Source organism: Pteropus vampyrus, unplaced genomic scaffold, assembly GCF_000151845.1.
Source record: "Pteropus vampyrus isolate Shadow unplaced genomic scaffold, Pvam_2.0 Scaffold122, whole genome shotgun sequence".
Classification (NCBI taxonomy): Eukaryota; Metazoa; Chordata; class Mammalia; order Chiroptera; family Pteropodidae; genus Pteropus; species Pteropus vampyrus.
In genome coordinates this window covers 238,039-252,973 of record NW_011888903.1, presented here as the reverse complement: position 1 = coordinate 252,973, position 14,935 = coordinate 238,039, and the positions used below count along the sequence as shown (strand labels likewise).

The 14,935-nt window shown below is 39.5% G+C and overlaps 1 protein-coding gene across 1 annotated transcript in view; it reads right to left on the bottom strand.

Annotated features, from left to right (window-relative positions):
• PIEZO2 (piezo type mechanosensitive ion channel component 2) overlaps window positions 1–14,935 on the bottom strand; it is a 383,378-nt gene that overhangs the window by 299,245 nt on the left and 69,198 nt on the right. Inside the window, exon 2 of the mRNA XM_023534183.1 lies at window positions 12,102–12,197. Within this exon, the coding sequence (XP_023389951.1) occupies window positions 12,102–12,197 (96 nt within the window). The remainder of the gene's footprint in view (window positions 1–12,101; window positions 12,198–14,935) is intronic.

Here is a 14,935-nt window from a genome sequence, read left to right as displayed (position 1 = left end):
CCCATTTCCAAACACTAAGGCCAAGCCAAGCACAGCTCTCAGAAGCTGAGTCTCTTTATTCCCTGCAGCCTTTGTAAAAGCACTAGCTGCTGAATATTTGATGAGCAACATATGGTTGAATGATAGAACCAGTTATTACTATTCAAAGACAGATGCAGCCTAGTCAGCACCTTGTCACAATTTTCAGCTCACTTAGATGGACAAATGTTTGCTAAACATTTATTTTTTATTTAAAAAAAAAAAAGTCACCAACATGGCTAGAGTCAATGATTATGCCTTTCTAATAGCCTGGCTGTTGAATGAGCCTGGCAGTAAATAGGTGATTAATCCCCACCTATTGCACAGTCCACTCGAAGTAATTGTAGAACAAAGAGAGTGCAGAGTGGTAAGGCATACATGATCCAGCAGACCCTCATCCTGCAGCTTTACTACCCATTACTCAGCTTGTCAAAGAACTTTACCATTGCCTTACCATTAGCCACTTCCTCTGCTCGCTCTGTCTCTCATGCTCTTAACAACCTGGCTGCTCTCTAACTCTCAATATCTGGTAAAGCAGTGAGGGATCATTTCAACCATTTAGTTCTGCATGGCAAGGCCATTCTCAGGAGGCCGAGGCAGGAATCTTTTGGACGGACCACTGCACAACGTTCTGCAGGGTAATAAACTCATGGAATTTCCCAAAAACACTAGGGAAGTTAGAAGGGGACATTTACGGGATTGTTTTGAGTAATAGGGCTCATCTTTGGGAAAACTGTGTATTGCTCTGAAATGTGTCCTTGGCGTGCTCTCTCTCCTATTTTTTTCTGCAGGGCCATTGCTAGACTGCCCAGGAGACTCCTTCCTCTAGAAGCATGCAATTCTGTACTGAAGTATTAGTATTTTGGTCAGCAAAACAGGAACCATAATTCTGCTTTCACATGCCCTCTTGGCCAGGGCTCCACACAGAACACGCCCCATAGGAGCACTCTGAGCTGCCCCATTTCCCAGCACATGTCCCCACACCAGCCCTATTCTGGGGTCCCACCATACTCTGTGGTATCTCTTATGATTGCAATCATTGCTCTCAGAGAGCAGACAAAATCATGTTAGAGGCTATTAGATGACCAGCTCAGGCCATCTGGGGATTGCATTCAGGAATGGTGGTGGGAGGAAAGGAAGCACGCCTGGATATTGGGAGAAGTCAGGGTGCAATGAAGTTATAGCAGAAGCCTCAGAACACCCCACAGGAAGCTTTAGTGCTGAGATGGAACATCAGAGTTGTCCCAGAACAAGGCAAGAGTCCAAGACCTTTGCCCCGCCCCCCAGTCCCAAATGACCATTTTTAAAAATGGGGGCCATACCTGCTACCAAGAGGAGGCAAAACTTGGATCAGATTTTTTCAGTTTAGGACATTGCTTTCAGTTCTCAGAGATAGATGGTCATTGCTATGAGCCCTCAGCCATCAACATGACAGGCAACAGAGAGAAACAAAGCCTTGATCCTGAAGAGGTGTGTGTTTGGGAGTGTGTGGCCAGGGTAGAACCTGGGCAGAGCTATTCATATCCACCATCAAGAGAGTTAAGGCACTCCCCACTGACTGCTAGAGTACTTCCTTACCAGGTGTCCTTGCATTGTAAAAGAGTAATTTTCGGTTTTCGGATGCCATTAAATCCAAAGGAACATGATATGGTGAAGAGGCTGATATTTGAGGACGATATTCCTTTGTACCCAACTGCAAAGGGATCCTATAATACTGGTCATGGCCAGCCAGTTTGCAAGAGAAGAAGAAAGACGCTACCTTGATGACTTGAAACCACTTCAGAATATACACATTCAGTCCTCAACACATACATACCCACAAACTGCAGGCCTTCCTCCCGCCAGGTGTGGGGCTCTAGACAGAAGCTCTAGGCCAGCCCATCCTGGGCCACCTGCAGAGGCCAGATCATCATCATCATGTGCCACTTCTCGCAGGTTGATACTCTGGCTCCAGGCTGCCAGAAGAGGGTGTTAGTGTCTTTCCCCAAATATTCCTCAAGAGTACACAATATTGGCAAGTTGAAATGCATAAATTATTTTTAGGCAAAATTAATTTAAAAAAATAGAGAGAGTGAAGATAGAAAGGAGGAAAGAGAGAGGAAATTAGGAGGGAGGGAGAGTGGGAGGGGGGACTAAGTGGTGTGCTGTAAGATTAGAAAGACCAGTGTCATGGTTACTTGTGGCTCTAGTGCCTACTCCTGGTGCTCAATTATGCTTATTCCCTGAACAAAAAAAAAATGAAGGCATATTTCGTATCAATATCCTTAGTGTACTCATTTCTATTTAATGCTGAAGAAATATATTAAAAAGTGGTTTAAAGTACAATAATTGTCCACTTATTTTGCAATAAGGCAAATGAAAAATATGCATCTCTACACTTATTTTCACTCTATAATAATTCTGTAATAAAATACAAATGAGAGAAATGCTTAAGTAGATAACTGAATTATTTATATTAGAAGCTTTCACTCACTGAATCAATTTTAAAAATTGTTTGTTTCGGGAATTATTCATTAACCTCTGTGTGTTTCTCAGTTTCCTATCTATAAAAATATAAATAATACTAGTACCTATCTCATAGTGGTGTTGTAAAGATTACATGAGTTACTATCTAGAAAGCTTGGGAGAGTTGTCTGGCATATAACAAGCACTATACTTGTTACCTTCTTATTCTTCTTAAAATTAAAAATTAGCACTGTTTGAAAGTTAAATTAAGTTTTCATCTAAAAAGGTTATTCTGTATGAATCTGCAAATACACGTGTTTGTTTAAAAGAAACAGTTACACATGTTTGAAGTAAAGCCCAAACTCTCTAACAAATGAATCAGTCAAAAAATTAGGCTTGTCCAGCCTTTGAAGGAAGCCAGCTTCAATGCTGAAATAAATTGACTCAAAATACTGCCATTTGCAACAACATGGATGGACCTAGAGGTTATTATGCTGAGTGAAATAAGTCAGACAGAGAAAGATAAATCTCATATGATTTCACTTATATGCAGAATCTAAGGAACAAGAACGACAAAAAAAAACTAATCAAAAACAGACTCAAAATTTAGAGGAAATCTGGGGACAGCCAGAAGGGAGGGGGGTTGGAGGGCTGGAAGAATGGGGTGAAGGGTTAAAGAAGTACAAATTAGTAGTTGAGAGATGGTCATGGAGATGAGGAGCACAGCATAGGGAATGCAGTTAGCATTAATGTAATGGCTAGATGGAGAGCCAGAGGAGAGAAAGAGCAATTAGGGGGATCATTTTATAAACTATATAAATGTCTAACCAATGTACTCTATAATTGAAACTAACAAAATAAAATTTAAAAAATACATACATAAACAAATCAATTAAAAGGGAAAACAAATTTAAAAAGTAAGAGAAGAGCTATGATTTCCAACTCGAGAGCTCTTTATCCATCTGTTCAGCACATAACACACGACTAGGTGCCGGTGAATGTGACTCCCACAGGCAGATTTCTTAATATTCTGTCTAGGACCAGTGCCAAGAGCTTGACATGTGAGGAAATCAAGACTCAGAGAATTTAAAGAATTTGCCCAAGATGGAACAGTTAATAAATGGCAGAACTAGATTTATATCCTGAGAACAGATAGCCTGTCTTACTTAACCTTTGTATGTCCAATTGCCTAGTGCAAGGCCTGACAGGGTAGGCACCAGTGTTTGTCAAATGAATAAACAAAAGAATAGTAATTTAAAGAGCGTATCAATAAACTGATATCAATTCAAGTGAACTACCTCACGGTAATGACAAAGCAGTATTTAGATCACAGGTGAGGTCATATTGTAGATTTGGTTGATTCTAGCCAAATAAAGCTGAAAAGTATAGGACTTGTGAAATCCTCTCCTTAGTCATATAATAATTAGACCCAAGGTTTCCTGGACTGAGAATTATAGGTATTGCCTGAAACGCCCTCTAAATGAATAGAAAGCCAAATTTAAAACAATAGAATATAATATCTGTACCATCCCAAGAAAAGGCATTTAAAATAACCAGAAGACCTATAATTAATTTATACAAAATTGTAATAAACAAGCATCTAATTATTTTTGTTAGCATTCCTTTTAGTGGTGAGACGATATTAATAATATAAAACACCTAATAATTTACTCAATTAAATATTTTCCTACTTTTTGCTGTATTATGACATAATAAAATGCAGTAATAATAAGCCAAATGGTATAAAGACTAACAGTGTTTTAACAAAAACCAGATGCAAGCAGTTTTAAATATCTGCTACTATTTCCTCTCTGACGTCTAAACATGTCTTTACAAGTTACAGACCTCTTTGCCTCTTCATGTAGGCAAATTGAACATCATTTTTCTTTTCTCAGGGTGCCTGTAGTGTATCCTGGGTCAGAACCTCAGGGTGAGTCTTTTTTGGTGATTATTTTACACACACACACACACACACACACACACACACACTCCTCTCTCTCTCTCTCTCTCGCATTAATAATGGTTAGTACAATTTCCTCTTAAACTAGGACCCTGTTTAGACCTGAAGAGAATAAAATACCTCTTTTTTTTCTTATCATCTTGGAATAACTTTGCCAATAGTTTACAAAAGTCAACTTGGCCTGCTAAAAATATCACTTGCCGACAATTGTCACCAAAGTACAAGTAAGCCTCTCCTTTACTACCCCTTTCTTATTTTATCTCCCCTCCAAATTGTTGAAAAAGATCCCAAATAACCAGAAAAAAACTATTTTTAGTAACTTTTGAATGTAAATACAAGCAAACATATCATGGGAACTGCTACTTTGCTCAAAATAACAATGCAAAATTTATTAGTAAAAACAAAAGCAAAAAGATATTTCAGACCCACTCCTTGCATAACGGTGGGGAGAAAATCTCTACAAAACCATATATTGAAAAGTATTTTGAGAGCAGAGCCTGAGAGGGGTGACAGTGTGCAGTTCTGTTGTTATCTCTTTGGCAGTCTGACTGGCCTCAGCAAATATCTGGGTCACCGGCTATGTTTCACCTATTCCTAGAGGAGCTAGCCATTGTAACTGAACAGAGAAGACTGAACAAAAGATCCTCGCAGGCACTCAAAGTCCTTCCCTTTTCTATGACACTGGAAATTTTGTTCTCATTTATTACAGTTTTGTCCAGTCTTAAAGAACATTTGGAACAAAGGCTCTCAGAATAAGGATGGTTCCTTGGACAAGAAGACAACTTTGTTTAAAAGTAATTACACAACCTCTGTATCTCCTAGCATCTGTATATGTGTGCATGTGCGTGTGTACATAACATAAACGTTTCACATGTGAACCGTTTGGGTGGTGACGCTTCTAAGGTATTCCTATTGTAGATCAATGACTAATGTTGGCCAAGAAATGTAATCTTGTAATTTGGAGAATTCCTTTTCAACCAGCCCCCAATAAGAAAAAGATTCTCCTTGAAAAAGAATGGATAAGACCCTCTTATCCACACGAACCTGTGAGAGAACATAATAACAAAGACCTTGCTAACAGGACCAAGCAAACAGGCAGAAGCAATTTTCAGAGAACAGCAAATTTCACACATGTCTCTCTCATCTCTGACTGTGAGCTTTTCACTGATAATATTAGTACTATATTTTTCAAGAATGTATTGAAGGATGCAATAGTTTCTGTTGAAGCCACAGGAAAAAGACTCTGGACTCTGAGCATTGACAGAATCAAAAGCTAAGACTGTATGATTGGCCGCATGAAACAAGGCACTCTATGACAGCTTTGTGAGAGGGAACTCCATGGGCACATGGAAAGGCTTGATGAGGTGGAATGACAACAGGAAAACAGGACTCTAGACTGGACAATATGTGACTAAGTCTCACTACTGTACTTCACTATGCAGTATTCCTAGTTTGTAAAGTGGATTTATAATCCATTTAACTCCACAAAAATTGTTTTTTTCCAGAATGGAGGTTCTGCCTTTTCAATAAATAATTCTTTTATCTTCTAATTAAATGAGTTAGTATAGAGAGTGCTTAGAACAGTACCTGGCACATAGGACATGTGACATAAAAGTTGACTAAAATTCTCTGTTTAAGCACCTCTCCAGATATGACAACTGAATCTCTGATCTGGATTAAATAGTCACTGACTATTATAGTTGAGAGTCCAGGATAAATCTAGTTCATTGACGCTTTTTTCAGGACGCTGCCTTCTTGTCCCAGCATTTCGTTTCATAACAAAATCCTAGGTCATGAATATCTATATAGCCACATCATGGAAAGATGTTCCATTTGTACCTGTTATAGCATGTGTATCAACTGTGGGATTTTCATACAAATAAACTTTAAACCTCCTCATTTCTAATGAGGGGTGACCTTCAGGCACTTCATTTTATAAAAAATACTCTGGGTTTTGTCTTTTTTTAAATAAAATTGACATGACTAATTGCATTGCCAGTTTTTTCCCCATCAAGCTTGACTCCAAATGCTATATAAATCACACCCACCTTAAAAGGACAGTGGTCCTTTTATTCCTTAAAAGGAATAGGCCCACCTTTGGGCCTATTCAAGGCAAATTCTTAAGGCAACTGCAAAAGAGTAACTTGAGATCAGTTCAGAGAAATGGCAGTATTGCTGGAATAAGTATATGGCTTCCCTGAAAGAGCTGCTATTCAATGAGATACATAAGAAACAATGCATCTGGGAAGCTACTGCAGTGAAGAACCATGTTTTTGCCTCCTTTTTATCCTACATAAATCCAAACATATTGTTTTCTGAAAGGAAGTCTTTCAATTAATATTTGTTGAAAGAAAGAACCAGTCGCATTTAACATGATGTACTTTCTGCAGAATATACACGTATGTCATCAATCTGCACCAATATATATTAAAATATCTCCTTTAAATTCACTCACATTGTCTCTCCAGACCTTTGTATCCAGGCCCTGGTAATCTGTCAGTCAACAAGTATTTATTAAGCAACTAGGTTTCCCTCTCCCCTTGCTTGTCCCCAGAAAGACTTTGTTCTGTCCAGGGCGTGAATCAGGACACAATAGCAACTACGAGTGCGGCCACTCCCACAGCACTTGTGTGTCCTAGGGCTTGTTCTTCACCCACCTGGAACTCAATTTTCATTTATAATATGAGGATTTTTCATAATAGTTTCCAATAACAATAGCAGCTCCCTCAAAGGGTTGTTGTGAGAATTAAATGAATTGATGCGTGTAAATAATAATCTGTACTTTGTAGGCAGTGCTATTGGCTCTCTATTAATACATTATTAACCTAAATATTATTTAACAAGAAACCTTGGAAATCACACAGTAATTAGCTGATATTTAAAGAGCACCAGGAAAAGTCCCAAGGTAAAGACTATCTATGGATATACACATGAGATTTCTAAATCTTGTCTACTCTGATGTTCAAAGTAATAATGTACTTCAAAATAATGATAATATTGTAATTAGCCAGTATATATTGAGCACTTACGGTTGATTTCTTTCATATCTTATATGTTTTATTACTTATACTCTATTCAAATAAAATACAAGCTCTTTCGCCATATTGACCAATGTACCATACTCAAAATCATCATCAGGTGTAGGAACTCTCTTATGTATATGGCTAAAGAACTTAGTATTTCATCAATTTGGAATATTAGGGCCACCTGAAGTTAATTATAGATTAGCTAATAAATTTAATAGAATGTGGTCTCAATCCAAAAGGAAAGTGCTTTTATATGAACAGCAAAAAAGATTCCTTTCTCTTCCTACAGCGTTACAGTAACCCTGCTTTTCAAAAGTTTGCTTTAAGCCACTTCACTTTTATAAAAGACCTACATTTGTACCTGTTTTCACTCAGGGGACATACTATACTAAAATATGACTCTTGTTTGAAAAACACAAAGATGAGGGCCTTGCTGAGGGAGGTAATTGCATATTGACTAGTGAGAGATTGAAGGTGTGCCTGTTCTCCATGCCATGAGAGTGTGTGTGTGTGTGTGTGTGTGTGTGTGTGTGTGTGTGCGCGCGCGCGCGTGCGCGCGCCCATGAGAGAGAGAGAGAATATGAATCGACACTTCTGGTGCCAACTTAAATTCACTCTGTCCACAAAAGACAATGGAAAAGGATAAAGTGGTCAGCACTGGACCAAGATGATCAAAGGGAGTCATAACCAGTGATCCACACAAAGTCTAGTAACCCTGAGGAATATGGGTCCCCTCTGTAAAGGAGGAAAACTTGGCTAAAAGAAGTGACATTTGGGTCAAATTAGTTTCAGCAAGGACTTGCAGCCACACTGGCCTTACTGCAGCCCTTGGTAGTGTCTTCACATCCTCCCATGGGCATGTTTATTTAGGTTGTTTCTAGATCACAGTCTCACCCATGCTCAACTCATTTGCCTTATGACCCCTAGCCTTCCAACAACATGTGTTCCCACATCTGACCAGTCTGGTTCCCCAGAAACAGATCCTGAGGTAAATTCAGGAGGTTTATTGGGCAAAACACCTGTCAGGGAGTGAGAGTAGCAGGATTCTGTGGAGGGAGAGATTAAATTGTAATGCTCTCACAATAGGGGCCTCAGCTGATGGAGTACTCTAGAGCTGGCATAACCCTGCCGGTTTCTGGACTGGAGGTCTTTACACCTATGTTGCATAATCACTGGGCATAGCCTTCCTCGTGTGTGTGTGTGTGTGTGTGTGTGTGTGTGTGTGTGTGTGTGTGTGTATGAGCTACCTGTAGCCGCCACCAATTCCTGGGCAGAAACTCCACCAGACTTGTCACAGACAACGCCTTCTAAAGGCTACGAAACGGGTGCCTTAGTTGTGAAAGAAAATTCTCAATTTATACCTCAGCACCCATGGCACATAGTATTCTAGAAGAAATTATGGCAGAGGAAAGCATTTCTAGATGAAGACTGTCTAATGAGAACAGTCAAAAATCACATCCTGAGTAACTAGGGATTTTTTGTCCAGTGAAGACTGAAGGGAAAGATGATCATCTCCACCACCTGCCTCCTGATGTTTGAAAGTAATGGGCAATTTATTGAAAATTAACACGGAACCATGTCATACGGTTATATCACTAATAGTTGAATGCCAGTCAATGCCTGTGTGCACGGATCCATTCCCCAACTTTCTCCTGTGGTTCTAGCAACTGCTGGATGACCCTGGCTTTTCTGAATTCTGCTCATAGTACCTCTCGTCTTCCCCAGGTTTCCTGCTTTGCTGATATCTCGATCACCTCAATATTCCTTTTGACTTCTTAGCTCTTCCATCGCCCCTAGTAACTCCCTCTATTATATTTCTTTCTTTCAAAATATCTAAAGTGTTTCCTGATTTCTTAAAGCTCTTCCAACTCTCAACTTCTGCGATTTAGAGGACACCCATAGGTAAGTATATTGAATCTCCAAGTAATTGTTTTCGTCAAATTCCTTTTTTTAAACTTGATAACACTTCAGCATATAACTAACTGCTCCTGATCTTCCTCTTCTACCAGTCGTTTCCAGCCTTAGAGCAAATTTTTATCTAATCACAAGCATGGGGAAAGCCTCAGGCACATTCAGATGTTCCATGTCCTGCTGATGCCACTAAGATCGCGGTAAGTGGATATCCTTGTCCTAAACAACCACAGCGAAGAGACCGGGATTTCACATTTAAGCCATCCCAAGAACTGCACCAAAGATCCACCCTCTAAGTTATGATACTGAAATTCTCCACATACTGGGCGCCTCTGTGGATACACTTTCAGGAAATAATCATGCAAGAAAAACATCCATCAGACCAAATGGAAAGTATAGAGCCACAGGGTAACCCTCATACTTGTGCCCCGTAATTCCAGGTCAGGGGCAATCTACATCGTCTTGGTGACACACACGGAGGCCCGAGCAGCTCGGGACGTGATTCGAATTTGCTCACTGTTTCAGGTAGAGACATTCTATGAGCATGTGGTGCAGAGGTTACTGACGGGTCTTTCAGTTTGTCAATGTGCTTTCTTACAAATTAGTGAGAAATGTGCGTGAACACGAATTAGAAAGTCCAAGTGTGTTTGAGCCTGTGTTTCCCAGAGAAGCTGCACCGCAGCCACTCCTCCTGGCCTGTCACGGTGTGCATCTGCTCCACAGAGGCTTTAATGGCCTGATCGTGCATCGCCAATGGGATATCTCAAAACACAGACTTAGAAATACCTAGCTTGTGCATCCTATGTGTTCAGAAAATAAAAAATATAGGTGGGACATCCTTTCTTAGAGTCCCTCTGCACTTCCATAAACAAACAAACAAATAAATAAGGCTATTTTAAATACTAGTCATGCTTCTTGGTACTAAAACATAGGAAAGAGGAAAATAATCACAATGCTGCTTCCAGATAGTAACTGGAAAGACAACTGTGGCTTTCTTTTTTGAGCACAGTTCTTCCCTCTTCTCCCACTAGGAGAAGCACCAGTAGATATTTTTGTACTCATTGTGCTTTGCTTGTGCACTGACCTTATAACGTTTTAATTCAGAATGTTTCTTCATACAGAGAAAAGCTGCTTATTGCATTCAGTTTTATATTTCGCCTGTGAGAGTCCTGACAGTGTCAGTCCCTGATGCACATGGGCAAATAAGATGGGACCATTGTCATGCACTTCTGACACACTTGCACATCCCACCCCTACAGAGACTGAGACAGCCTGACCGAGAGCAGGACTTGTTAGTTTGGGAAGAAGGTAAAGCAGCATTGTCACATAACTATGAAAAGAGAAATCGCACTTACCTGATTTCCAGATAAAACAGTAAGGGAATACTTGATAAAAAAGCAATAGGTAATTTAATTAAAAATACCTAGGTACTCATTTTTAAAGCACTTTATTCTAAATGTGTATGAAACACGAACTCTACTCCATGAACTAAGAGTTCTCTGTATATTTAATCTTGGTTCTAAGGCCAGAAGCTATTTTGTTTAAATGTCTTTGTTTACGATGAACTCTAGAAAAGAGGTTAGGATGGGTGGGGTCTCATAAAGTATTTCTGGTTTGAATGAGGATTTGTGTAAACTCACATTTCTCTAGCCCTTCTTAACTTTATGTATTAAGAACTTAAGTGTCTTAGAAGAGCTATTATTTAGATTCTTCCTGAGGAAGGAAAATCAACATAGCATGTACAGTCATAACCATTAGGATGAATGATCACAATATGTACCATAAATGTGATATTAAGGGGGAGAATGGGAAAAGATAGAGTCGTTATTTGCTGCTGTGGGTACAACCAGTACTCGTTTCTTTTCTTGAAGGGTCATCACTATGAATTGGCAGCACCGACCAATGGCCTTTCCCTTGCCACATCATAGGCTGAGTCAAACAGTGCCCTTTTTCTTCCATGTAAACTTACAGCCATCACTCTTACCTAAGGCATTTGGCACAGCACGTATTTTTTATAATGGCATTGTTTTGAAAAACAGTTTATTAAACTGATTCATTGTGGTTTAATTTTCATACTTGTAGGAAAACTTTGAATATATAAATTTACAAACCAGACTATGCTTCCTAATCAGAGCCTCAGGAAATTTAGTCACTATTCTTTTCTATGCCTTCTGTTCCTATAGAACAATGTGAGAGATTGAAGTTTTACTGTAACATTTTGAGACATTATCCCTGAAACTCAAATTACTCTCGGTACTTGATAGAAGCATATGTAATAAATCTCAACTTACGTATGAACGAGTCATGACTGGGCTCCAGTTTCCTACCTAGTCCTCCTGCCACATGGCTTAGAAATGGAAGAAGATACCTCTCTGCCCCTTTTCCACTTGCCACCACATTCTCCCCAGCAACTCAATAGGCAAATCATGTGTCAATCTTGTCACGCCATCTGCCTTATTTCATTGACAATACATTGAATTTGTCTTAACTAGCCAAAACATTCCAGACATATTGCAGGCCTACTAATAAAGAGCTAATATGGAACTTGTACGGGGAGATCAGCTATATGAGTGACACATTCCACCCCACTCTTCTTGACGCAGCTATTTACATGTTTGACATCCGGTCCCCACTGGACCAGCATGCTGCCCAGACAGCATCTGTCCCATACAATAGAAACAAACCCAGATGGCTCAGCAAATGTATTCAGACTGTAGCACAGAACAGTAACCAGCTCTTACCTTGCATCGTCGCTCTTGTTGGCTCTGAGAACAGAGGGATGAGCAAGAGGTAGATGAGGTAGACGAAGGAGAGCCCATTGTACCGGAATGCACACGCTGTGGGTGGGAAGAGAAGAGAACGTGTTAATGAGGCAGGCTGACAGGGCACACGTGGCAGTGTGGTAATGGCATCAGAGGTCACTGGATCAAGCTAGGGAGATAAGTCGATTAGGAAGTAAAAACCGAGCATTTATTCTGGAAATGGAGAATTAAATGGCCTGCTCTCAAAATCTAACCAAGAAGGCAACAACAATATATTTGAATGAAGGCGGGTCATAAGTAAGTCATATATTAAGTGGGCAAATTAAAACTACTATAGAAATATAGAGGGCAACAGGGTTAGCGAGGGTTTGAGATGTCAGGTAATGCTGTCAATGGAAGAAATGAGACTGAAAAAAAGAAATGAAAAATATTTGTTAAATGCTCTATGGCAGAGCTTTATACAAATTATCTCATTTAATCTTCATTTTATATGTAAGGACACTCACACTCAGAAAGACTCAATCACTCACCCAAATTCTCCCAGCTAGGATCTGAGACAGAACTAAATTCAGGTCTGCCAGGCTCCCAAGCCTACATCCATTCCTCCACATTACTTGTCCATCGTAAAGGTAGCACAGAACTCCTTACCTCTCCAAGTTCTCATTTTCTCATCTGTTAAATAGGTATAATAATTGTCTCTAACTCAGAGTCTTATTATGAGGAATCAATGTAATATATTTAAAATACTTGGCTCAGTGTCTTATACACAAAAAGCCCTCAAAAACATGAGCAATTGTCATAAGCATCTTCATCACTACATAGAGAGAAGAAAGTGTGTAGCATTCCATGTAGAAAGAAAATGAACACATTATAGCAATTAAAAAATAAATTTATTGGATGAATAAAGAAAAATTAAAGATGAGAATGAGTATGAATGTGTGGGATGAGGATATCAGTTTAATGGATGTGACAGGATGGAAAGATGTTGGAACAAAAGTTAGTAAGGGAGAAAATTAAGGGCAGGGCAATATGCAGTTGATATGCTAGAAAATAATGTCACGGACAATTTGGATCAGTGAGAAAACATTTCAGAAAGATTAATCTGGAGATTGTACATGAACAGGATTGGTGGGAAGCAAAAAATGTTGTGGTAACTGGGGGATAAATAAGGACTCAAGGCAGTGTGGTAATGATAGTAATTGGGAAAAAAGCAGCAAATGGAATAAAAAAGCATTTTGTAAAATATATAATATAAAGAGGTGTGAGGAGAAATTATACAAAAGTGACTTCAAAGCTTACAACCCAGGTAATGATAAGGATTATGGCCATGGAAAAAAATAAGACATTTAAGAAGAAGGTGGAAAGTTTATCTTTAGACACATTCATGGAATCAAATCATGGGACTTAGATGTGACGGAAATAATAACAGTGTGGACAGCATCCTCACTTAGCGACTGGAGAGAAATGGAGAGGAGTTCTGAACAGAGGTTCATTCCTTAAAATGACAAGAAGGGATGAATTTTCCAAAGGCAAGAGCAATAATGAGAAGCGCAAAAGATGAAGGAAGTTGCCATGGTGACTGCCTACGCATGGGGTAAGGGTGGGGGAAGGAAAACTGGCAGCTATGAAAGGAAAAAGCAGCAGAACATTTCAGAGAGATTAAAAAAAAAAAAAGTCCATTTTCACAGAAGAAGAAGTTTTCACAAAAAAAGTTCACCACAACACAGAGACAAATGTGTCATTTTGTCATCCATAAGGATATCTTTAAAGGCCTCTGCAGAAAGCTTCACCCAAGAGGAAGGATACAATTGACATATGGAAGTGCAAGAGAAGTACTGTCATAACCAGGAAGCGGGAAACCAGAAGAGGGGTGAAGGAGGTCAAGGCCCCAGGTGCTTCTGGTCACAGAGTGCGGAGGGTCCTGGTCCATGGGACAGCCCAGTGTGAGATGCGCATTGGGATTAAGAGATGGGATATCCAGACCGGAAGACCAGATCAAGAAGTGCTAATTCTAAAACAGAATTTGAATGAAAGGAGCTTGGTACACGGAAGTCCAGGGCCCCTGCTTCTGGTGGCTTGTTCTAGAAGCTGGCAGTGAAAGAAGCAAAAGAAAAGAAAGTGAGGGAAGGCGTGGTAGGGGAGGAAGAAATCAACTAAAAGAGCCTTTTTATCTGCATTTGATTATACACATATTTGTAGCTTTTTATACCATTATTCCTAACCCCCTTTGTGAAAGATCCAAATCAGGAAAAAATTTTCATACTATTGATTGGACTGATAGGAAAATACATACACAAGACACTATAAAAGAACAAGAACATATATTTGAATTGTCTTCCTAGCTTTTTTTTTTCCTGCTTGTTATTTCTCATCCAGAGTTGAAGTTCCTTAAAAACAATCCAAAGACATTTGGTTATTCATTCAGTCAATAAATATTTATTGCACTACATGCTGGGACCAACAAAGATCTCTTCCTGCTTCTGGGAGCTCTCAGTTTGGTGGGCAGATGTATAATGAACAATAAACACAATAAAAATGTCAATTCCAGGTATTTTGGAAAGTAAGTACTATGTAAACAAGAAGTCAGTGGGAAAAGGGCTACCAAAGTTACCAGAGTGGGGAAGGCCAGCTGTAGCCTTCATTAAGAGCACTAAAGATAGATCTCACTGAGAAGGTGCACTTTGAGCCAAAGGTAAGATAGGTGAGCAAACTGACCAAGCCACTTCGTGGAAGAGAGTGCTAGGTGGAGCCCAGTGGCTCAAGCCAAGGATCTAGAGCAGAAGCCTCCTGTCCTATTTGACCTGCCCAAGACA